At 50.5% G+C, this 24322-nt stretch overlaps 1 protein-coding gene across 2 annotated transcripts in view; it reads right to left on the reverse strand.

Annotated features, from left to right (window-relative positions):
* Positions 1-283: 283 nt before the first annotated feature.
* RNF24 (ring finger protein 24) overlaps positions 284-24322 on the reverse strand; it is a 60530-nt gene continuing 36491 nt past the window's right edge. For both annotated transcript variants that reach the window (XM_019553025.1, XM_019553024.1), the window contains exons 3-6: positions 18298-18340; positions 15906-15947; positions 8288-8367; positions 284-6310 (exon numbers count right to left, since the gene is read on the reverse strand). In XM_019553025.1, the coding sequence (XP_019408570.1) occupies positions 6172-6310; positions 8288-8367; positions 15906-15947; positions 18298-18340 (304 nt within the window). In that variant the 3' untranslated portion in view covers positions 284-6171. The remainder of the gene's footprint in view (positions 6311-8287; positions 8368-15905; positions 15948-18297; positions 18341-24322) is intronic.

The following is a 24322-nucleotide window of genomic DNA, read 5'->3' on the forward strand; positions in this document are numbered from 1 at the left end:
ACAGGGCAGGGAGCTGAGTCCACTCTGCCTCTGCCTCTTTTGGACGACCCCAGACGAGTTGCTCACTTGTACCACGTCTAAAAGACTGGGATGCTGGTGCTTGCTTGCCTGGAGATCCACCGAGGGGAGGTAACGAATGGCTGGGCTACGCTGCAGCAGTCCATCGAGGTCCTGAAGGCCATGACTGCTCAGCATTGTATCCACAATGCACTCCAGCCACATCCCCTTGAGGTTTCTGGGGCTTGGATGAGGGACGGGAGCACATGACTGCCCAACACGACGCTATTTCCAAAATCTGCATTTATTTACAGTTCAAGTCCAATCACATGCAAACGGTTTTTCCCCCCTTAAGAATAGTGTGATTAGCAAAAAAGATGCATTAGAATTTTAAAATAGCAATTAAATATACAAAAATATAGCTTACAAAAAAAACAGCGAATGTTTTAAAAAATATTCTGCTGCAGAATTCTTAGTGTACAAACATGTCTATGAGGCGTCCAAGCTCCATAAACCTTCTTAGGATTCACACAATATTTACATGGAAGGAGGGGATATACACACACACACACATATATATACACATACACACACACACCCACACACACACACATACACCCCACCAAAGCCTTGAAGGCCTAAGCACATGAACTACCTCTAGCCTACAGACTGGTCACAATTGTTGCTACCGAATTACACAGACCAATTTGTTATCAGAAATTTTACGCCCCCGCTTCTAAAAGGATTGGGAAGAACAGTCTACTCTGCTGTTAGAAAAGCCTGTACAATGTAATAATACTCAACAGCCCTTTTCTAACACCCTTGGAAATAGGCAATGAGACTTGTAAATACTGGCAAAAATAGAGCAAAATTCAGGAAATAGCCTGTCCCTGTCATTTGTACCCAAGTCATCTCTCTCTGTCTTTTATACTTCACGGGCATTATATAAAATACGACCGATTTCCAGACATGCTGAGCTGGAGTCTGATCTCAAAAGGGTGCAAACCCACTGGCTTTCATGGAGCTAATCCCAATTTCCATTGCTGAGAGAGAGACCAGATGGGTCATCCATCAGCAGGGCAGGCAGCAGGATGCTGAGATCACCCAGAAGCCAGAGGAGGTGACGGGAGCCAGAGTTAACCCTGTAAGGAGGTTTGAGGAGACGTGCCCAGCCAGGAAAGGGATGCAGAGCCCGGTGCTGCAGCTCTGCCCTGGACAAGGGGAAGGGACTCTAACCAAGCTTCACAATCCTCCACCACCACCAACGCGCTAGACCAGTGGGTCCATGCAACATGACTGAGGGCAGCCACTTAATGCACAGGCCTCTTGAGAGAGTGTTTCCTATTTTACAGGTTGGCTGAAAGTTGCTTCACTTTCTCCAAAGGAGCAAGGCAATAGTTACAACTGAAGGACACACAAGACATAGGCACGTAAGAGAGCGTATCACTTCCAATATAATGGCACTGGGATGGTCTTTGCTACCGGGAGGTTTGGCTTCTACAGCACAGTGTCGACATCCCCTTGTGACACGCACAGCTCGGCCGCGCTGACAGCACCTGTCCATGCTACTAGGTGGAACAAATTTGCACCGACCCCGCACTTGGGAGAGGATATCAAGTTAGTGAGGAATATCCATGAGCAGAGACGGCTTTCTCTTGTCCTACTGCAGATCCAAGTGAGAAACCCAAATCACGGTTGGATTTGTGAGAAGGGATTTTGCTTTCATCCCCTGGGTGGATGGGCATAGGAACAGATGTTGCATTTGTCCTGGGATAACTTGTGCCTGCATTTGTCCTGGAACAGGAGTGTACACGCATTGCCCTTCCAATCAAGGTTTCGTAAGCAGCTGAATGCACTGCTGCTTTTCTGTCCTGCTTTAACGATGCAATCCTGGGATAACCGTTGCATTTTGTGATACCTTGGGACAAACTATTAGCATTCCTTATCCTGGAAACCCTTTTAGGGTTTGTCCCGGGACAATGAACACAGATGTCTGAATGACTGCACTTTGTCCTGGGACAAAATGGTTTCTTCCAGGACAAATGAAGCACTTGTTTGCAGTTTAAGGGTCTGACCCTGAGAGATCAGAGTCATCCACCGAGTCCATTAAGTGGAAGGGGAGCCTGGTTCTTCAAGGAAGCACTTGTGAAAAGGACCCAAGGACAAATATTCACCAAAAGCAACAAGTTTCCTGGAAATTTTAGCTTGATCCCAGCCACGCTCCCGGTTCAGCATCTCAAGATGATGTCTCAAACGTACAGAGATCCACTCCTGCTGGATCCAATCATGAGGATGCTCAGGCCATCCATTCACGCAACTGGACCAAAGCCAGGCACGGATACTGCTGAATGCTCTAAAAAATAATCGGTTTTGCCAACCGGCGAGGATGCAGCGCCCCCGCACGTTCCTGGAGGGAGGAGTAAAACAGCCACGCGCGCAGCACCGCCGCCGCTTCAGAGATGAAACGGTCCGCTTGAGGTAGTCGGTTGCTCTGCAGATACCAGAACAATCCGGTGCCTTGTGCCAGCCAGAGGCTGCAGAGTGGGACTGTCAAACTACCTTAATAAAACTCAGCAAGTCCACCCTGAGTGACGACTCGATGGCTATACATGGATTACAAAGGGGGAGGACGAAGTCTCAGTTTCCGCAACACCCCTTCGAAAGAAAACAACAAGACCCCTGGCTCCTCTGGGCCTCTGAGACAGGATGGTGGTGACAGGAGCGGGAGGTGACTGTTTTGGTGGCGTCAAGTGGGTAAAGCAGCAGTCAGAGCACACGCGCTCGTTAAACCAAGCCGAGCAGAACAGCACGTGCGGGCACGTGCCACGAATCCCACCACTCGATCCAAAGGACATTTCAAGTGACACCAGCTCCGTCCAGCCCTGCAGAAGGGTATGAAAGCCCCCCCGTGGGTTTTAGACATACCGCAGGATTTGGCTGCCGTATCGGATTGCCTGACGTTTACTTGCAGCTTGGTGTTGCACGCAGAACTGGAAAAGTTTGTTCTTAAATTTTAGTTCCAAGGGATTTAGGGAAAAAATGTTTCACCCTGGAGATGACATGCCATGTGCTCAGGGCACACGGTGCTCCCGAAAACCGGCATGCCGTTGTATGACTGGGGCTTGTGTTTTAAGAAGGGGGTGACAGCACAGGTGCCTACTGGGACCATTCAGTCTAGTCCTCTTGCTCAGGCAGAGTGGCTGGGGACACGGAGATTTGATGCAAAGGGAGAGGAGTCACCAAGTCAGGGGCCACTCCACAGAGGCAACAGGTGACCTTGACTTTCACACTGCAGCGCTCGAGCGGATTCCCATCCCGACGTGGAGCTGAATCCCCGCTATTACCGACCAACGAAGCCACTAAAGGGACACTGGGTGCTGACCCAGCGAACTCCTGGCACACCTCCAGAGGCCGCAAGTCCTCTCCTCTGGGCCTGGCACCTTTGATGGACCAGGAATTCACGGTCACGTCCCAATTCAGCCACCGACATGAAGATGCGTCAGCTCTTGGTCCCGCTCCCCCAGGTGCCGTCAGGGCCCGGTTGACAAGCCGCTTCCACTATGACAAGGAAGAGCCTGTGGTGCCAACAACCTGAAATATTCAGAGGGGTTTGGAGACTTTTCCCAGTTGTCAGGGGAATGCCACCACCCCTTTGGTGCTGTTCCTAACATGCAACCATAACGGGATCACATGCTTTCTTCATGAATGAAACAGGAACACAGAAGGCAGCTGTACTGGAAATCAAACAGAAACCCAGCCTCAGTCAGGTGAGGCCAGGGAGGCTGCTGACTCAGCCTGAGTCAACATTTACACGATTAGTTGTTCAAACACAAACCTCCGTATCACACTGCAGGTTTGCTGGGGGTCATGTTTTGCAGATACCCAATTGTCTCCCACCTGGGGACGTGGATTTCTGTGAATGACTCAATAGAAAGGAAAGCAGCTGCGGGAAAACGCAACAAAAGCGGACTGGAGGGATCATCGGGCCTGTCTGCACCGCCCGGCAAAGATGGTCTGAACCGGATCCCACTGAAACAAAACTGATGGTGAAAACCTCCCACTGGCAGTAGGACTGGGTGCAGCATCCCGGAGGTTTGTTATTCAGGTCTCTACAGACGTCCCTTATTTTATAGGCACGGTGGGGCCGCGTGTGCTAGCTGGACAGATCAGAGCTTGAGGCAGATCAGTGAGTGCAATGGGGCGTGGGCCGGGGTCTTCACCGACCGTGCCTGGCTCAGACTCCAGGCAAGCTCTTTTCAGGCACGGTTGTACTGCCAAGCTGCCAACGGCGGAAAGGAAGCCGTAGCCCCGGCCTGCCCTGCTGCTCTCAAGGACGTAGCCTCAGCAGGAGCCCCCGGACAAGCATCGCAATGCCTCTTCTGCCCTGACACATCACCAAGGTACCAGATTAGAAACGCCGAGGCAATGTGCGCAAGCCTGAAAGGCTCCGGGTAGTTCAGTGTGGTTGCAAAAGGCAACAGATTGGGGTGGGGGGAGTCATGGAGCCTAAAAGCGCTGTTACAGGGCCAGAACGCTGGTCCTGAATGGGAACGGCGATGACACCCTGATACAGCCACGTGACAGCAGGATGCCAGTGCATAAGGGTGAGAAAGTTGTCCCATTACAGACAAGGAGACAAGTCAAATGCACATGTAATGTAGGGGCTGGCTACATCCCTAGAAGAATTGTCCCTCTGGTCCATTGGCGCCTTGGCCACTCCCGACAGGCGCAGCGAGGAATCTCGCTAGCCTTCAGACCGAGCCACGCTGAAAATGGGTCTGGGAACCGTAACCCCACCCTGCTCAAACCGGCTCCAGCTAAACACCCGGCACACTGCACCCCGGGATGACGGTACTGCTCCGTGCTTCGGCGGACACAGGGCAGCCAAGGGCAGAATCAGCCCGAGGGCAGGAGGCAGGAGCTCTGCCGAACTGACCGGAGCTGGGCATGCTCACCCCCAGGTCTCAGCTGCTCAGGTTTAGCCGGCTGAGCACACAGACCAGAGAAGGCAACGCTGTAATGGCGACCAGCTCAGCCCGCTCGGATGCAAAGGGCAGGGACCTTCATACAAGTGCAGGGACTCAGGCATGTTCGGGCTTTGCACTGCAGGGGCGAGGACATGCATGCAGGTGCTGTGGAGGGAGCAGTAAGTGCTTGTACCCCAAGCTGGCTTACTATCAGTTTTACACTGCAACCCCTACTACCCACCATGCAACCGCTTGAGAGGAGGGATGAGGGACTCCCCACCCCCAGGGCCAGTTCAAGAGCAGATCCAATGCATGGGCACATACGTGTTGATCTCCAAAACAGAAGGCTCCAGATCTTTAGCTGGCCAGCACCTCAAACTCAGCCATGCCTGCACCTCGCACTCAGTTCTTTGATGCAAGGTATCCAGCCCAAAGCTTGCAAAGCCTCCTCTCAGACTTCGTTAGCCCGGGGTGGCACACTTAAGCCCTCTCCGAGGCTCCCAGCAGACTGCACCGTTTCCCCAGCCCCAGGCTTATAGGACAGTGTCAGAGGTCCTGCTGAAGTCCATGACTCAGGGGAAATCTCATTACAAGAACAACGTAAAACCTTTGCCTTGGCATTGCTCGCTTCGCCAGCCGCCGGCAGCTCAGCGGGAGGTAACCGCTAGTTGGGTTTGGCTGCGGGGAGGCGCGTTTCAAAGGGGCTCGTGAAGTGTGTGCATTTCCTCTTCCCCACGTGAGACGAGAAGGCATGCGTGGCCTGTATCGAATCTGCCATTCGAGGCTCCCGGGCCCGTGCTGCAGGGACTCTGCCCCTTGAGCTCTCCCGTTGTATTTGTAACGCGATCCCTTCTGCTCCGTCCGCCGTAGATTCAGCTCGCTGGAAACGGACCCGGCCTAGGCCGGTCATCCAGGCGACGCTGACGGTCATAAAGTGCTCTCAGAAACCCACCCACACCGGCCTGCCGCTGCCTTCTGGCGTCTTTTTGCCCCGGTGGCATAGTGCTTTGGTTGTTTTCGAGTCCCAGCATCTGGCCCCACCCCCCCGAAGTGCGTGTTGGGAGGCCCTCATGAGACAAAGGGAATCCTAGCAGAGGCACCGAGGCGGTAAGCTACGGATCCTGAGATCCGCGATTCTCTGCACAGGTCCGTTGTTGTTACCCTGGCAGTATCGGTCGTGATGGGCAAGTCTGTTTCTCGGGGAAAGCTATACAATGTTCTCCGCCCCAGGCAGGGGGCCTTGGGGGGGCCCGTGGTCCTGCTTACTGTGGAGCTGCGCCAGCTGGAGCACGGGCATGTTGCAAAGCGGGCACACTTTTCGCACCTCCAACCACTTGATGAGGCACCTGGGGAGGAAGAAGGAAAGAGGGCAGAGGTCATTTATATTGTACTTGGCCGTGTGCTTCAACGCACCTTTCCTCTGAGGATGCCTCAGCCCTTCCAGAGCACCAGATCCCCTTAATGCCGCCTGAAAGCAAACGAAATGCAGAGGTGACCTGCAAGAACCCCAGACTTCCCCTCTCCTCTTTACCCATCGGATCACGCTTTCTCCATTTTTGGCTGATAGGGCACATTTTTTAAGTTCATCCGAAAGCCTCGCTTTGCATCGCTTTTCAGGCAGTTTCATACAAACAGGCATTTGTATGGCAGGAAAATAATTTTTTTTAAAACGTTACACAATCTCATTACTGGAACGGGCCATAAAAGCTCTCGCCAAAGAACTTTTAAATACCTTTCCCTTCCCGCTATTGTTAGCAAAACTGGTGGATGCAGAAAATGTTATGCGCTACAAAGGAACCGTCCCTCCAGCCACCTGTGTGATGAAGGACGATCACGGTGCCACTAGGATCCTCTCCGGGGACGCTCCCACTTCTGCGGCACTCCTCTTTTGAAGAACAGGCCCGACAAAACAGGAATCTGAAGCTAAAACTACTCTGTCCCTGCAAAGCTGTACAGTATGCTGAACACCTCGGCATGGAGAAAAGTTCAGGTGGAAGGAGGAAAGTCTCGACTCCATTACACCCACATTTGAGTTGCAATGAAAAGACTGTCTCCGCCCGGGCAGGGAGTGCGCTCCTGCTGCCCACGCATCCGCGTGAGCCAGCACTGCGCCGGCTCCTGCCGCAGGAGAGGAGGAAGCACAGGGGGCAGGGCCGGAGCTCGCAGGCGTTTTGGGAGCCGAGTTAGCACATGGAGTCGCTCGGCAGGACTGCCAGCGGGGCCGGGGAATGTGCTTGTTGACGCCGACACGCATCGATGGTGGTGCGATGCAGCACGCTCATGCAGGAGGACCCTGTGGTCACCACCACGGGAGCGTTGCAGTCCAGTGGCTTCTGAGAGCTGGCTGGCCTGGCTCCAGCCCGGGGAGAGGTGAAGGTGACTGAAATAGGGCTTGGCAGCCAGCCAACCAACCCTGCCCTCTCCCCTGCAAGATAAGTTGCCTTGACACTAAATACAGACTTCGGCTACTTTCCATGCAAGTGGGTAGTCCCTCTACCCCCACCATTTGGTCTCTCCATCTCCTTACACTGAAGCTGCCTCCGCTGTGGCCTCCCTGGACCATCCACTACCCACTCTGGCCTGCCAAAAGGTTACTGCCACGCGGGCTTGTTTTTGCAGCCATTCTGGTCCCACCTCCCCTGCGGCCGGGCTCCCTCCACGGGTCATTCGCACACCTCTGCTCTCACCTCTGCCTCCTCCCTCGTACCCAGGCTGCTCTTGAAAGCTCCCTTTGTTTCCGCACTTCATGCTCCCCATATGGTTTGAAAAGCCTCGCATTCATGCCTGCCAAGCGCCCTGCTTCCGCTCCAGCTCCCCTGGAAGGCTCGCTTGCTGGAGTCCGGCATTAACGACCCTCCTCCGGCCACGCATCTCGGTTTATAGCTCTCGACACCGCAGCCAGGCCCAGGGACTCGTCTATCCTGCCCGCTGCAGGCTTTGCACGGCTAACGGCACAGAGCCGCACGTATGCACGGAGCTGCCAAAGCCGATCTAGAACCCTAAACCTCCAAATGCAGGGGCACTGATGACAAGGCAGCCCTCTCCTTCAGCGCAGGGCAGCGTCACAAGGCAGCCCTCCCCACCCCCTCGTTACGGCGTGATTTAGCAATTGCCGCTCAACTTAATGCCATAAATCAGACTGACTAAAGAGGAGTAGAGTTCTGCTAATCCTTTCAAACAGGGGACAGCCAAGTGTATACAATATAAGCCTTTGTAATGCACAAGCTGTCAATTGCTTAGTGCTTCCGGGGTTTCCAAGAGACTTGCAAGGCTTTTGTAAATACACTTTGATCTTCTGCACTGATCGGTAGCTCAGCACTTACTTTCTGTGAAAGGCATGTTTACACGGACAGATTCCCAGCTCGTCTTTGGGCTTGAACTCCTCCAGGCAAACGGCGCAAATCTGAAAAAGGAGCAGAGTCGGAGAAAGAACGCAATCAGTTGCTGGAAAAAGGTTTTGCGTGGCTGCTGCGGGGGGGCATGGCGAAGCCCAAGGAAACGGGCACTAGGAGACAGCTCTGGTAAGCTGCCCTTTCCCAGGAGGGGATGGTTTGACACTATTCTGATTCAGACCCTTTCTTCCTTGACACAGACTGGTCACCATCTCGGCTCTGGCAATGCTTTTGTGCAGAATGCACTTCTATGGGAATGTCTTCCTCGTTGCTTGCAACCCTAATGGAAAGATGGTGGGAAAATGCCCGTGCAAGCCAAAGATGCCTTAATCCTGCCACCCTCAACCTTGATGCCACTTGGTGCAGAGAGCAGAGCTGGCGTTTGCTGCTTTTCCTTAGGGCAGGGAGAGAGCAGTGAGAAAACAGCAAGTGCTCTGTGCTGTACAAACCCATCCCAGGCCCTTTGCAGGTCCAGCAGTTTGTGCTGAGTAACCATGCACAGATCAGTGAGAATCTGGGCCGGTCACAAGCTTCAAGGTTGCGAGAGTTTAAGTGGTAAGTAACCAAGTGCCTCGATATATTAATCTGAAATGTTAATCCAAATAAGAGAGTTTAACGCGACCTGGGTTTAATACAAATGACTGGGCTCTAATCATCCAAGCACAGGTGGCTAATGACCAAGTCAGCTTATTACATCTCATCACTAACAATGAACAAGAGTTTACACGGGTTTGCAAACAACCCTGCCTCCGGGTTTTCTTAACGTGAAAAATTGCCCCCCCCCAGCAACTGGCACCACCCCTGCTCCGAGACGCCTGGCTCAACTACCAAGTGCTGCCACATCTCTGGCAATATGCTCCTCCATCTGTCAGCCAGCTCTCCATTGCTGACCACTGGGATTTTTCACAAGAGCTAATTGGTAAGCAGAATGAAGCCTGCTCCCTCTGAAAAACACTCGGGATATGCAGAGAGCCATGGTGGTGGTGCCAGAAAAGCAAACCCGCTCGGGAGATTGTTAACGCTCCAACTGGCCTTCCAAAGGGAACAGCTAAAAAATATTATACGTGTGAGAAAATGCTGCAGGATTCCTCCCTCTCTGGCAGTGTGGAAAACTGGTCACTGGGCCCTGGTGCCCCAAAAGCTTGCTGACCGCTGGCGTGCCCACACAATGGTCTGGTGCGCTGACCGCAACCGCCTCATCATTGTCTCGCTGGTCCCCTGCATCCTCCTGCTACCTAGACGGGACAATCTTAGTGGCAGGGACTTTGCCTGGGTCCGTGCGCATATGTCACACGATGCAGTGGGGTCTCGCTCCAGGACTGGAGGGTCCTGGGTGGTGCACAAGTACGCAGAACCAAGGGAGACGGTACAGTACGACGCGGTCACTAACGCAGGAGATGCCATGCCTGATTTTGAACGTGCCCGGGTGATCGGTGCATCGTATCCTGGTTTCTCAACAGGGCCGTTACCAAATTTACTTGATTCTAAGACGAGGTTTTTTTTCTAAGACAAAGCCCCTCTGAGTCTGGTATGAGGGTAGGGGTAGGGGGCACCACCCCTGCACCCAGCCATCTCCACCCTCCTATCGGCCTCTGCTGCCCCACCTGCCCCTCTTCCCCCCACCCCACCGTACCCTTGCTCTACCCCAGCAAGCTCCATCCACGCTGCAGCCTGGCGCAGCGAGCACGGCCCCGGCGCGGCCCAGCAGCACCGCCACGCAGCCCGCGCAGCTGCTATAGGGGCTGGGCTGGGACCGGGCTCAGCGCCCCAGGGTAGGGGTGGCAGGCATAAGCAGGGGGCAAGCCGCTTGACCTCCCGAGCCACCCTGCAGCAGTGGGGGGAGGGAGATGAATTAAAAAACGACCCTCCAGTAATTAGATCCTATACACAGAAAACTATAACAAACGTATAAATCTCTCAGGTATAGTTTCTAATTATTGAGGGAGGTCAGTTTAAATTCATGGTCATCTTAGAGGCAAGTAAATACAGTTATTACAATACATCCGTGCTTATTTGACCAGTATCATTGTTCCACTAACCTGGAGCTGCTGGTGTTGGGTAACAAGCCATTCTCTTAAGTCTTTTAAATAAGCTCTTGCATTTCTCCCATGAAAAACTGTGCTCTGAAGCTCTACTGTGTTCAGTGCCTGCCCTGTATGTTGGGTATGGCTGTGCGTGACCGTCTTGCATTAGCATGCATCATTCCTCACAGGAGGCAGCTGTTCCACTTTGCTAATTCAGAGCGCCAAAGGGATTTTTGGGGGTGCGTCCCCAGGGGCTCTGCATACCTGAGAACGTGCCGTATCACGCCGGGAAGACCTCGAGTTGGACCTTCTCCAGTTTCATTTCCTTGAGGTCACCGTCTGGGGAGGCAGGGAAAACTGGTGCTTTCAGCTCTCTGACCCCTGTGCTACAAACACCGACTCCCTTCCATCATGGAAAAGCCCAGTCCAATTTCTCTGCGCTGTCCTCTTTCAGAGCCGTGCTCCAGAAGACGACTGGCCTGACAGCTGAAGTCAAACATCCAAGATGTAGCTCAAAGAGCAGGAGTCCTGGCCCCGACTCCTCCTGCACCAGACTGCGCTGGCTCCACACGGGATAAAACCGGTCTCGGTTTGCTCAGCTTAGGAATCCGGTTAAGGAGGTTGGTGTTTTTAGCTCAAGTTTAGACAGCATTGCAACCTAGGAAAGACCAGCTAGGAGAAGGGCATGGCTAGGAGCGCGCTGAACTTGGTTTAGACGCAGGTCCTGCCCAACGGCAGTAGGAGAGCGAGCCATGCTTCGTTCAGTTCAGCCAACACAACGCGTGGCCTAGGGTGGGGGGAACCGTTCTGAATTCATCCTTTTCTGCAGAAGCATTTACAAGATGAACCATAAAACTTCAAGGCCACAGGGTCTGGCTGTAAAGGCCCAGCCCTTGGAGCCAAGAACTCCCCTAAACTGTCCCCCATGTGTCATTTAGGACAAGTCACTTACTCTGCCTGCCTCAGTTTCCCCAGAGAAAGGCTGGGAAACAAATGTGCTGTGTGTCAAGCACTACAAAAAAGCTGCAGCTTCGCCATGCCCCAAAGTTAACGTGAAGGGCAATGAGCATGTCAAAAGTCTTGAAATACAGGTCAAGCAAGAGTGGGCTGAAGTGAGTTGGGGCTGGTCGGCAATCGGTATCTGCAGCGCATGATAGGCTCCTCAGCCTGACCCACGGCTTCCTCCTGGCCTGTTTTGGGCATTTCTGACTCTCTCTTTTTGGCCTACAGCTCTCCATCAGAGCGAGTCCTTCCCACCTCTGCACCGCTGTTGTGCATGCCTGCAGGCTCCCAAAATGCAGGCAGCACATTAAAGAGTAATCATCTCCAGCAGCTGGAAGCAACGGCCCAGCTGCCAGAAAGCTCAGCACAGGCACAAGCTGTCCCCTAGGTAGCTCGCATCCAAGGCAAGTGCTACAGTAACCCGAGACGGTACTTGACCGCTCCCCATCTCTTCCAAGGGAGGAGGATCGACCGCGTGCACAGCCAGTCATCAATCTTGCTCTCAAGTTTTCCTGCAGTTTGCCCAAATGCTAACAGGTTTTGATAGGGTCTTCCCCAAGCCCTCCATCCCTCCATCCCTGCTGTCTGTTGCCCTTGGGATTGAGCCCAGCATTGCACGCACACCCTCTGCATTGGGTCAGTGTCCTGCTGCAACAGCACAGATGTGCAAAAATCGCAGGGTTGTAAAGGAAACCTCCTCATGACACAGCTTGCGACTGTACCATTTGCTCCCAGCTAGGAGCCCAGCAAGAGTTACAAGCACCTGCTTGCAGACGCTCTGCTTTCTGGAGCACTCTGCCTCAAGGCTAAAATTTTCCATGATTGGTCTCTGCCCAAGAGGCGAATGCTTAGGAAGTTTGAGCAAAATCCTGCCGGTTGCTTCTCAATTACAGGAAAGGAAAAGAAACATGCACGTTAGCTGTGTCAATCTGCCCTCCTTTGCCAAATCCCTGGGGCCTCTTAATCATTTCTACTGTTCTTTTTGGAACCGTCTGCGGCTTATTCATGCCTTCTTCGTAATGGGATGCCTGGAAGCGAACGTGACACAAAGGCTTGATGGACCACGGATAAGAGCTGCCAGCAGAGCGCAGCGTGGTTCTTCCAGGTGCAGTCTCGAGGGGGATCCCAGATCTTCCAGGGACTATTCGCGGCGTGCCCTGCGAACGACTTCGAAGTGGCTGGGTCCCCACTTCCAGAGCAGCATACTGGATGCAGGAAGAATCAGACATGTTCTTATGACTGCAGACTGCTTTAAAATGGTGTCTGCGATGAGAATCGCTTTGAGACGGTCTGGCCAGCCTCACCCACGGCCCCGTGGGCATGCCTTCCCCCTGCAGCATCTCTAAGCAGATGGGCTATTAGATGCATATAAGATGCTCCAGCTTCGCTTCTGCAATCCAGCTTTCTGTGCAACTATATATATATAAATATATATATATATATATTTTTTACCTCTGACGTCCTGCAAGATCAATGTAGGATCTCCACAAGTCACCGTGGCAGTCCTGATGGCACCACTGGGCACAGCTAGAGCTGCCTGCCCCTGTTACGAAGACCGCTGGATTCAGAGGACTACAACTGTTGGTCTTTGTTGCTCCTAGACAACCTAAGCCAATGCTTGGTAGGTGAGTTAACTCATGGGATCTCTACCTTCCTGCACTGCCCTTCTTCAATCTGCAAAACAAGTTTCCTAGCTTTAAATCCTCCCCCACCTAAAACTCGCAGCTTTTAAAGCAGAAATAGGAGAGATCTGAATCAGGCTTCAGTACTAATCCCAGGGGATTTTGTCTGTAAAGTTTTACGACAGCAGAGATATCTAAACCTTGCAAAGCAGGTGGGAAAGGGGGATTTTTGCAAATGCTGTTTCTTTTCCTGAGACTCAGCATCCTGCTGCAGTGGGGGAGGCTGAAATGTCTGCCCCCCGTTCTGCTCATGATATTCCAGTTCCTTCTGTCCCCAAAATGACCCTTCCTCCAGGGCAGTGTTAAAGAGGAGTGTGGCCAGCCTCCATCCATCACGCACACGGCCACGGATACAGATGATGTCCAAGGCACTTGGTGGCACGTTCCCTGGTGCAAGGTTCAAGCCAGAGCTCTTGCAGGTGCTGGTGTGCGGTTACACTTTGATCCAGCAGGTTGGCATTAGTACATCCGAGCACTGGGGGAAGGCTCAGAGCACTGACGGATGGGAGAATCCCCCCAAGTCCCTGGTGCTTTTCGCTACGGCGATCAGCAGTGAGCAGCTAACAGTGATGTTTCAGTCCTAACCTATGCACTGCAACGTGCAGCTGCCATGACCCCGACGCCTCTGTCCCCTTCTCTGATCTGTAGGCTCAGGAAAGCCAAGCTGCTTTACTGGCTTGGGGAGGGGAATCTCTGCCACGCTGGGGGGCAGTGGGTTGATTCGACGGATTTCTTTATTCTTAAATGAAATCTCTGGAGTTCATTGTGCTCAACTAAGGTAGGCACCAGAAATGTGCCACTGAGCTTGAGAGCGGGACTGAATCGGAAGTCGCCTTTACATGGACGCTGTTTAAAACTTAGAAGGGCTGACATTTGACTTTCTCTTTTATCCAGTTTTCAATCGTCTTGCATGGCACATTTTTCTGCCTCCAAACATATATCCCCCCAGCCAGACCCCACCTGCTGCCCAAATCCCAGCCTTTCTGGGAATCCAGAATGATCAAAAATCAGCCATCGTGGCAGAGAATAAAAAACTTGGTTCAGAAACATTTCTGAGCCTGGCTTCCAGAGGTTTCCATAACAAGCAATTGTAACATCTATCCGGAGGGCTCATTAACAAACCATTATGGTGTCTACACTTCTGGGGAAATCCTACAGCAATGACATCTGTGTATGTGGGGACCGGCCTGGGTGTGGGGGGCTCTTGTTTGCACAAAACGCACGTTGTGCTATGAGCGTCCCACACCCGCTCTCAGCCCTCATTCCCTATTGCACCCTGGCATCACGCTGTGCTGTGTCAGGCCTGTGACGCTGCCTCCTGCCCGTTGCTGTTTCCCCATGCTCCGTGGTTTGTGCTTTGCTCCGGGCTCCTTTGCTGCCTCCGCTCCTATTAGCATGTGGCAACAACAGGAGCTGGCGGCTGCGGGGAGGCTGCACGCCGGGCTGCTGGCCTTTCGCAACAGCTGCTGCACAGGGAGCTACATGTAAATATTCTGGCCAAAGCCCCGAGCGGCTGGGAGATGCACTTTGGCCATCCTAAACCCTAATGGATGTGTGTCGTGGTTCAGGTGGGGACAGGAACTGAGCATGGCCTCGTTGGGCTGCACTCATCCTCCCTCGGTAACATTTTAACACATTAACGGTGGAAACCGGGTTACTCAGTAACGACGGTGTGGCAACATGGGCAGGGAGGCTGGGAGTCTATAAACAACTCCCTTGTTCCTAGAAATCCTGTGCGATTCAGCTCTCTTTCCATCGCAAGCCGCCACTTCAACCCCCTGCAGCAGCCCACGGTGTTTGTCTCACCAGTCCCTGAACTTCAACCAGAGGTCCTGGCTAAATGGGGCAGGCGTTTCTCGTATACAAGTCTCCCGTGCTCCCCCACATGCCACTAATCGTTTAATTGCTACCGCTCCTGCCCTCCTCCTCCTTTCTGGTTTCTATTTCACATCTTGCCCAGCTCTGGTCGTTCCAGCACCAGCCAAGGAGCCGCTCAGCTCCCCCACCATCCTAGGGTTTCCCAGCATCGAGCTCAGCAGGAAATAGGAAGGGTCCTATTCCCCCCAGCAGCACCTGGGGTGACAAGGAACAATGGCCAGCAGCTGCTGGAGAATAGGGTCAGGTTACAGATTAGGAGGCACTATTTCACTGTTAGGGTGGCTAGGATCTGGAGCCAACTTCCTAGGGAAGCGGTCCTTGAATTTACCCAGGGTAGGAGCAAAGGGGTTGGATGAACACCTGTCCGGGGTCGTGTGATCCCAGTGTGCGCTTCGGCCAGTGGCGGGGGGTCAGACTAGATGATCTATTTAGGTCCCTCCTGACCTCTAACTACTATGAAACTATGAGCTCAAACACAGCCCCGAGCCCAGCCTGAGACTCAAGCCAACGCTGCGCTCTCCCACCTCCAATAAGATACTCAAGGCCCATTTATTTCAACTTCAAGGTGTTAGGTTTGGACACCCTGTCCTGCCCCGGCATTCAGAAATACCACTTGGCTTCCCAAATACCGCTCTGATAAGAAGGCAGAAAGGAGCACTTGAATTCAGCTGCTTGCTTCAAGGAATGTGACCCAGAACAACCCACTGTGTGCTTCTCTCCAACCTAGTTATGCTCCGGGGCGTTCTCTAGCCAACGTTAGCTTTCATTTTATCCTCTGATCTGCAGGTCCTGGCTACTCTTTATTTACTCTCTCCATCTCCCTCCCATGCAGTCTCTTGAGCAGCTGCTAGAAAACCGAAGGGCAGGAGCCTACGCAGGATAATGCAGCAAAGGACTGAGCTGTAGGGAAAGACTTTGCGGTGCAGGTGCAGGAGTTACCACAGTCCGATAATATCCACTTACCTCGTGCAGATTAAGCTCTTTTACTTTTTCCTTTAGAATAACCTGCAAGACAGAGAACAGGAGTTAGGACAGGACCCTTTTCCCGTTTCTCTTCACTGCACTTCATTAGAGCAACTATGTCCTTCGTAGCAATCTTTAAAACAGAGGGAAGGCAAACATTTCCCTTTGCATTTGCTTTTTAAACTGCGGTAATTCAAAGTGGCTTCAAAGTTGTCAGGGAAAATCTCCTTTGTTCAGCTACGTGCATTGCTCCAGTTACCGAGCCAAGCGGGACATTTTAACATATCACTGGTTTAATACGGAAGAGCATGGATGCCTTTTTACAAGTAATGAGGATGACAAATATTAATGAACGTCTTCTGTGGGAGTCTGGAGGAGATGGCACCAGTGGAAGCCATAGCAGGTTAATGAGTGCAAAAGGAAAAACACTCCATCCCACTTCCATTTTGCAAGCTGAAAGAACAGGCAGGGCCAAAATAGGACCCTGAAACATCCAGTGAACAGGTCTTGTGCTTTATTAGCAGCAGTCTTTAGCATTATTAGCAGCAGAAGTAAATGTTCTTAAACGTGTGCTGATGCATGCCCCTGAGCACTGCAATGCACTTCCACGTAGGACTCCTTGCTTGTAGTTAAACCCAATAAAGCTCCACTGATTCCGAAATAAGTATTATAACATTGATTCCCTCCCACCCCCAGGGTTAGAAATGTTTTATGGAAGCAACTAAAATTTTCAACCATGCTTTCCCCTGAACCTGATGCTTTTGACTTTTTTTTTTTTTTAAATTGGGCCAAAACTGCCTAAATAAGTTGTATTTGTGTTCAACACTATCCTTTTCAGGTGAATGATAGTCAATAGCTCTAGAAGGAAAAACCAAAGTCCTGAAACTAGCCTGCCTAAATAAACTAGGCACATCTAGTGTAAACTGCTTCCTGTTCTAGCGTCCATGCCTAAACGAGACAGGAAGGCAGCTATTGGGTTGATTATAAAACTGGTAATGCGAGGATGATAAAAAGATCCAAATGGTTGCTTTATGAATTCAAATAGATACCTATTTCCTTCTCTTCCCAATTGTCCTGTTTTAGGAGACAACTTTACCTCCACGCTTCTGACTGTCTTGCAGGAAAAGGATTGCAATCAAAGGAAGAGCTGTGAACTGTAACGTTATTAACCAGGTATTACTTGGCTGGAAGGCCCATTAGGCTTATAAATTGAGATATTAAATTATAAAACACAGTGAAGGAAGCAGAGCATTTAAAATTATCCTGCACCCAAGCTATCATCAGTAGTTATTTGAAAGCAGGCAGCAATGTGTGTACATGGGGAATGGTAAAAGTGGTTTGATCTGCCAAGAACACTTGGAACCGTTCCCTACAGAGAAATCCACTCTTCTAAATTCAGTTCACTACTTTAATGCCCCAAGGCTTAGCGTAACCTAATCCAGCCAGATACAATTTATGGGAACATAACTTAGATCTGGTAGGGCAGCCCTTTTTCTGGCTGCTGTTGGGGAGGCACTGCTCCTCCTCGTTGTAAAGATGGTGGGAACCACAGGCCACATTGCTGGGGCATCTCCTGTCACTGAAGCCAAGTCCCGTCTGACGGCGACTGACCTAGGCTCAGACTCGAGCAGAGAAAATACTCCCAGGCTTCCCATTCCCCCAGTGCAACCTCCCGTCACAGACAGTTAGTCCATCAACAGGCAATTCCTGCTCGAGAGAGGTAATCATGGGGCAAATACAAGATTTTAAATGAACACATTAAATACCACTTGAGAAAGCTTTGGAAGTTTTATGCAGTAACTTAACTCTCAGAAAGCAAAGGGGGCAGAAAATCTTGTTTGTTAAAGACTTTCTTGGGGGTTTTTTTGTTTTTTTTTGAAAACTGGCACTACACTGTTTGACCTGGGCTACCTCTTGGGTTCAAGGTGTAGAGATCAGTCAAATATTCAGACATTGGGTGGCTCCTCTTCAAACAAACAGGTTTGTTTTTTTTTAAATTAGCTTCCAATAAAGCATGACTATTTTGTCTGCTGAGCCATCTTCATCCTTCATTGTCATTACGACAAAGCATTTGCTATACAGGGCATAACGATCAGAAAAAAAATATCCTAGGTCACTGTGAAATGACTGACAACACATATGGGCATAAAAATAATATCTCAATTCTGCAACACCCACGTACCTGGCACTCACTGACTTCAATGAAAGTACTCACATGAGTAAAGTTAAGCACAGGTCATACAGGGTTACACTGAATGCAGTAAGAGACAGCAAACTCTGGATCAGCCTAGTGGAAACCTAAAGTGATGCTCACTACAACAAATTAATGGTTTCTGTTCAGACTGATCTGCAAACACAGGGGAAACACCCAGTAGATTACTACTTATCTCACCTGTTTGTAGGCATAAAGCTCTTTGTGTGCCTGATGTCTGAGCCTAGAAATCAAGAGAGAAAAGAATGAGTATGAGTAAGATGGGCCAAAGAAGACCAGGATTAGCACGATACCTAGATGAGACAACAAAAACTTGCCTTCCCCCCTGGTTTTTCAAATAACAGATTGTTGTTGATTGGAAAATGCAGAAAAGACACACAGTGATGCAGTATCCAGGTCCCAGTGAGTTAGTTTAGATACTATTTAATATAAATTATAGCTGGAGATATACATGCCATCCCATTGAAGGTGACCTTCTCTAATCTACCTTTTCTGAACAGTCCAGTCTGCTGTGCAGGCATGATCTGAGCTGTTAAACAGATGCTCAGCAAACCCTTGACCTGAATAAATGGAGAGAATTAGCAACTAATGAACAGGCATGTTGTCCTATCACATCTGCTGCTAGGATTCATATCGGATAGGGGGGACATTGCATCTTTTTGTTTTTGTTTTTTATGGTGATGGGAAATCAGAGAACCACAGCAAACAGGGCTGGATGGGGCCTCAGGAGATCAGCTAGTCCAACCCTCTGGCTCAAGGCCGGATCATAAACCAGCCCAGGCACGTGTTTGTCTGACCTGCCCTTAAACACTTTCAGCGATGCACATTTTTACATCTTCCCTAGGTAATCTGCTCTGGTTAGAAGGGGCTTTCCAATATCCAACCTGATAATTAACCCCAGGCTCTCAGCCAGGAGAACACAGGGAAGAAAGGCAGCTCTGTCCCGAACGTAACAAATTTGGAGAGGAAACCAAATAAAAAGGAAAGCCTCTCCCTCTGCCTTTGGGCCACTGCACTGCACCAGTAATTAAAAACTGTCCTCAAGCCAACTGCGTGCTGCATTTTTTATATCTAATATTGGCAAGGTAGTTTTCTGACCTCAAACATCAAGAAGTGCTCGAAGCAAGTGGTTTGTCTAGTAAAGAAATAAATAATAACCCCCGCAAATGATAAGTATCCCTTTTAAAGAGAAAAGTAAACATGCTCTGGAAGGGAAACAGTGTGGGATTTTGTAGCTTTGATGTACAATTAGAGGCAACTGAATATAATAATAAGAAAAGATAATCAGCTGCCAAAAATGACAGGAAACTGAAATTTCATTTATATTTACTTAGTTCATCAGAAGATGAAGTGATTGCGGTTGCTAGACAAATGATCTGTTTTTTTGTTGGTTATGTTTAATCTGTGGAGTCGGACTCTAATGAGCTCCAAGTTATCAGCATGAGTCTCATCTATGCTGGACTGAACTGGGACTTCCTCCATGGGAACACATTCAGATCTGGTATAAGGTCAGTGTTAGAAGAGATAAGGATCAGGACCCTAAGTCACGTATAGGCATCCTGCATGCTCAAGAGGAGGTACTATTTGAACACTGTCCAAGTTTTCAGAGTGCTAGGAGAGTACATTTTTGTTACATACATCACTTTCTGGGACTGAGTCAAGAGGTGGAGACTGAATGGATGAATTAACATTAAAAAATGCCTGTGCAGCCAGAAATGCTAGCTGGGGATGGTAGGGAGAAGGGAATTTGTGAATAGAAAGAGAAGTTAAAAAGTGCCACAAATGGAAGCCACACTTGCGGCATCTGGAACGAAACGAAGGCCCCAGACATCGCTTAGGATCAATGGTCATAATAAAAAAGTTTATTGCATCAGCATGCTTGGCAAAAATTGCAATGAATGTACATTTTATGCCTTCAACATCAGCTTATTTCACAGACTATTGGCTGATCTTGCAAAAAAAGAAGGTAATTAGGAACAGTCTGCATGGATTCACCAAGGGCAAGTCATGTCCGACCAACCTGATTGCCTACTGTGACTGCTCTGTGGATGCGGGGAGACCAGTGGACGGTGGTGGACCTTGATTTTAGCAAGGTTTTTCATACCGTCTCCCACAACGTTCTTGCAGGCAAGCTAAGGAAGTACGGGCTGGATGAATGGACTGTAAGGGAGACAGAAAACTGGCTGGAGCATCAGGCTCAGAGGGTAGTAATCAATGGTTCAATGTCTAGTTGGCAGCCGGTATCAAGTGGGGTACCGCAGGGGTCAGTCCTGGAGCTGGTTTTGTACAATATGTTCATCAATGACCTGGAAGATGGGATGGTGTGCACCCTCAGCCAGTTTGCAGATGACACCAAGCTGAGGGGTGCACTACATATGCTGGAGGGTGGGCTAGATTCAGAGTGATCTAGACGAATTGGAGGATTGGACCAAATGAAACCTCATGAGGTTCAACAAGGACAAGCGCAAAGTCCTGCACTTAGGATGGAGCAACCCCATGCACTGGGACAGCTGGAGCTGACTGGCTGGGCAGCAGCTCTGCAGAAAAGGACCTGGGGGTGACAGTGGACAAGAAGCTGAAGATGAGCCGGCAGTGTGCCCTTGATGCCAGGAAGGCTAATGGCATCCTGGGGTGCATTGGTGGGTGTGTTGCCAGTACAGGTCGAGGGCAGTGATTCTTCCCCTCTATTCAGCCCTGGGAAGGCCACATAGAGTCCTGTGTCCAGTTGTGGGGCCCCCACTACAGAAAGGATGTGAACACATTGGAGACAGTCCAATGGAGGGCAGTGAAAATGGTTTTCAGGTGCCGGGGCACATGACTTGTGGGGCGAGGCTAAGGGAACTGGGTTAATTTACTCTGCAGAAGAGAAGACAGGGGATTTAACAGCAGCCTTCACCTCCCTACAGGGAGGGTCCAAAGAGGATGGCACTGGGCTGTTCTCAGTGGGGGCAAATGACAGGACAAGGAGCAATGGGCTCCAGTTGCAGCAAGGGAAGTTGAGGTTGGATATTAGGAAGAATTTTCTCACTAGGAGGGCGGTGAAGCACTGGAGGAGGTTACCCAGACAGGCTGTGAAATCTCTCTCCTTGGAGGTGTTTAAAGACCCGGGTAGACAAAGCCTTGGCTGGGATGATGTAGATGGGGCTGGTCCTGCTTGGAGCAGGGGGTTGGATTAGATGTGACCTCCTGCGGTCCCTTCTCACCCTCCTTGTCTGTGAGTCTATGATTCTAACTTTTAATAGCAGCCTTTGTGTACAATAGCCTGAGTTGGGGATGGGAAGGCACCATTTCTTATTCCCTTTAAGATTAGGGAAGAGTGGGTCCAGCTGGCCTCATGTCATGATTTCCATAAAGAACATGGACCCTGAAGACAGGACCAGGTGCCAGCAGTCGCCACAGCCTGGATTACAATTCTATTTTTAAGTGAAGGGTTATCGCCAGCCCATTTTGCTCACCTTCACAATAAGCGCTGGCACGTACGTGGGTCACTCGAAGGTGGAGAGCATTTTACAGATATCAACTTTCAGGTGACACTGCTTGTTCTTTTACAGCCAGAAATAGCCTCTCATGTAAGTTATGACAGTTAGTAATTTGTGCACAAATCCAAAGAGGAAGGTTATGAAGGTTAAGAAACTGGCCCAGGGCTTTTAGCACGCGACTAGGACGCGTGCGCAGAGAGGCCAGACTGCTTCTTCTGAACCAAATCATCCGTTTCAGGCTCCCTAACAATTTGAAGGTGGGATGGTCGCTGCCCTGTCATTCTGCTTTGGAAACATTGTGATGGGATTCTCCATCCCATTTCTCAGCTCCCTGCTAGTCTGATGACAGAGCTAGCAGAGGTGGGTTTTTTTGGTCCTCACGTGCAACATTAGCCTGGCCCAGCATGAACCAGGCCTGCCATCCACCGACCCCTGAGCCTGAGTTACTCTCCCCAGGACTTTCCCATCACTTCCAAGCAAAAGCTCCCAAGGAAGCAAGAGTCAAAGGGGCAAAACTGTACTTGGCTCCAACAATGAGGAGCGTGGATCTCGATCAGAGTTGCAAATGACAGGACAGCCCTGTTCTCCAATGATACCATCTATGAGCACTCTCACTCAGGTGCATGCCCCAGAAGAAAGTCAAACTGCAATAGGCAGGAACTGTAAAGCCAATGCTACCCACACGCATGGAAAGTAAGCTATTTCCCTGTGATGGCAGGTGTAACACATACAGGTGTAGGTCACATAGACACTGAAAACCAGGGTAAGACTGGTCGTCTGTAGGGAGACCCGAAAGGAAACAAACTCTCCAGGGAAACCTTGGCTTTCCTGCTGGGAGACAAACCCAGGTTCTCCCCTGGAGGCCAACTCCAAGTGCGAGCTCTTTGTGAGCACGAGGGAAAAACCATGCAGCTGCTTTCCAGATGCTTCGGGGAAATGATGAAGCAGCAGAGGCCCCTCTCCTTGGGCTGGCTCAGAGGTCCCAAGGCGCAGAGCAGACACCAAAGCACTCACCTAGGTGTCGAGCTGGCACAGGCTCAGCAGGATGCTCTGCCAGGGGAGGGGGAGGAAAGTCTTTAGGGCTACTGCAACGAGGCATGTGCTGGAGCAAACGGGGAAGGGCAAAATTACAACCAAACCCAAGACCAAGGCCCAATGCCGTCCTCCCCTCTGCACCAGAGCCCTTACAAGCATGGAGAAGGGCATTGTCTTGGGCCAGGAGCCTGGGATGCAGAAGTGAGTGCTGACAGATGGTGTCATTAGAGAAGAGATCGCACACAGCTGGATAGAGCTGTCTGCCCAGTTTCAGCCTGGCGAGACTGGGAGCACAAAACGAATCAGCCCTTCCTGGCAGCTTGACTGTACCCACTCTATGCCCCTTCCACAACGGCTTCTCTCTTTTAAAAGGAAATACTGCATCTCTCTGGGGAAATGTTACTCTCTCGAGCTGCAGCTACTATTAGAAGCATTTTGGTAACGACGTGAGCAAGCGACTAAAAGTAACAACATTCAGAGGAAAGAACATTTTGTAGAATTACCTCCATTATTAGTACACATAACCTCGCCGAGTTCATAGATAGAAATCTGTAAAACAGGCAGCACAGTCTAGAAGAAAAAACCTCATCAAAGTCTCACATTTTGCAAAAGGGCAGCGGTTAAAGATGCAGTATCTCTGACTGTACGTTCTCAATGGCTCTACTATTTACTGCCCGCTATGGCAGGGCAGCCAAACGTTCTCCTGCAATACTTCTTTATTAAAAATGACTCACCGGCCCAGGTTGCTTTTAGCCTCTATGGATTACAGTTATTTGCTCGTTTCCTTGTTGCACCAGTTCCTGAACCAGTTCCTGAACTGAGAGCCCCATGGTTTCTCCTTCTCAGCAAATCTTGTACTCACCTGTCTTGGTCTTGCAGGTTCAGTGGTAGGCTGCCTATGCCACAGACTACACAACTACCATGCCGCACTTGAGGCATGGGATAGTCTAAAGAGAATTAATTAAAGGACTGGCCTAATCAACTGGGCAGAGCTACTAAAAGCGCGTGGTCTTTAATTAAAAAGGCAGCTCTCCACAAACCAAACGTGACGCCTTCTTGATTTCTAACTCTGCTCCATGGGGTTGGGTGAGAAACTGTTCTGCAATCAAGAAGAAGCAAAGATAAACATGCATAAAAAGGTCCCAGGGCTGACTACACGATTCTCGCATCCAGAAACGTATGGCTTGGTGGTGCAGGACCAAACAACAGTCACTGTGCAAGAAGGAGCCCGAGGTCACTGCCCAAGTGTTACAGGGGTGAGGTCATTTTTTCAGTTGTAAGAGAAATACCATCGTTTCTTGCATACAATGTGCATCTTCCCCTCCTGCCATTACACTGCTACAATTGGGGAGCGCTTAAGTGGGGAAGCTGGCTTTCTGAGTAGGAGAGTAGCAGCCGTTGCATTACTATTCAGACAGCTGAGGGAGTCAAGTGATTTAACAGGGCATTGTTCTTCCCTCCACAGGTGTTATAGTTTCATAGTTTCTAGGGTCGGAAGGGACCTGAGTAGATCATCTAGTCCGACCCCCCACCGTGGCATGAAATAATACTGGGGTCAAAGGGTTAAATTATCACCTCTTCTTTATGCTGGTCTTTCTTAGCCAGCTTTTGGGCGCAACGCTTTCTTAGCCTGACGAAGGGTGTTTGTGGCTGAAAGCTTGCTAAGAATTTTTCCAACTATTTGAGTTGGT

The sequence above is a fragment of the Crocodylus porosus genome, unplaced genomic scaffold (genome assembly GCF_001723895.1).
Source record: "Crocodylus porosus isolate Cpor-Errol unplaced genomic scaffold, CroPor_comp1, whole genome shotgun sequence".
In the NCBI taxonomy this organism is placed as follows: domain Eukaryota; kingdom Metazoa; phylum Chordata; order Crocodylia; family Crocodylidae; genus Crocodylus; species Crocodylus porosus.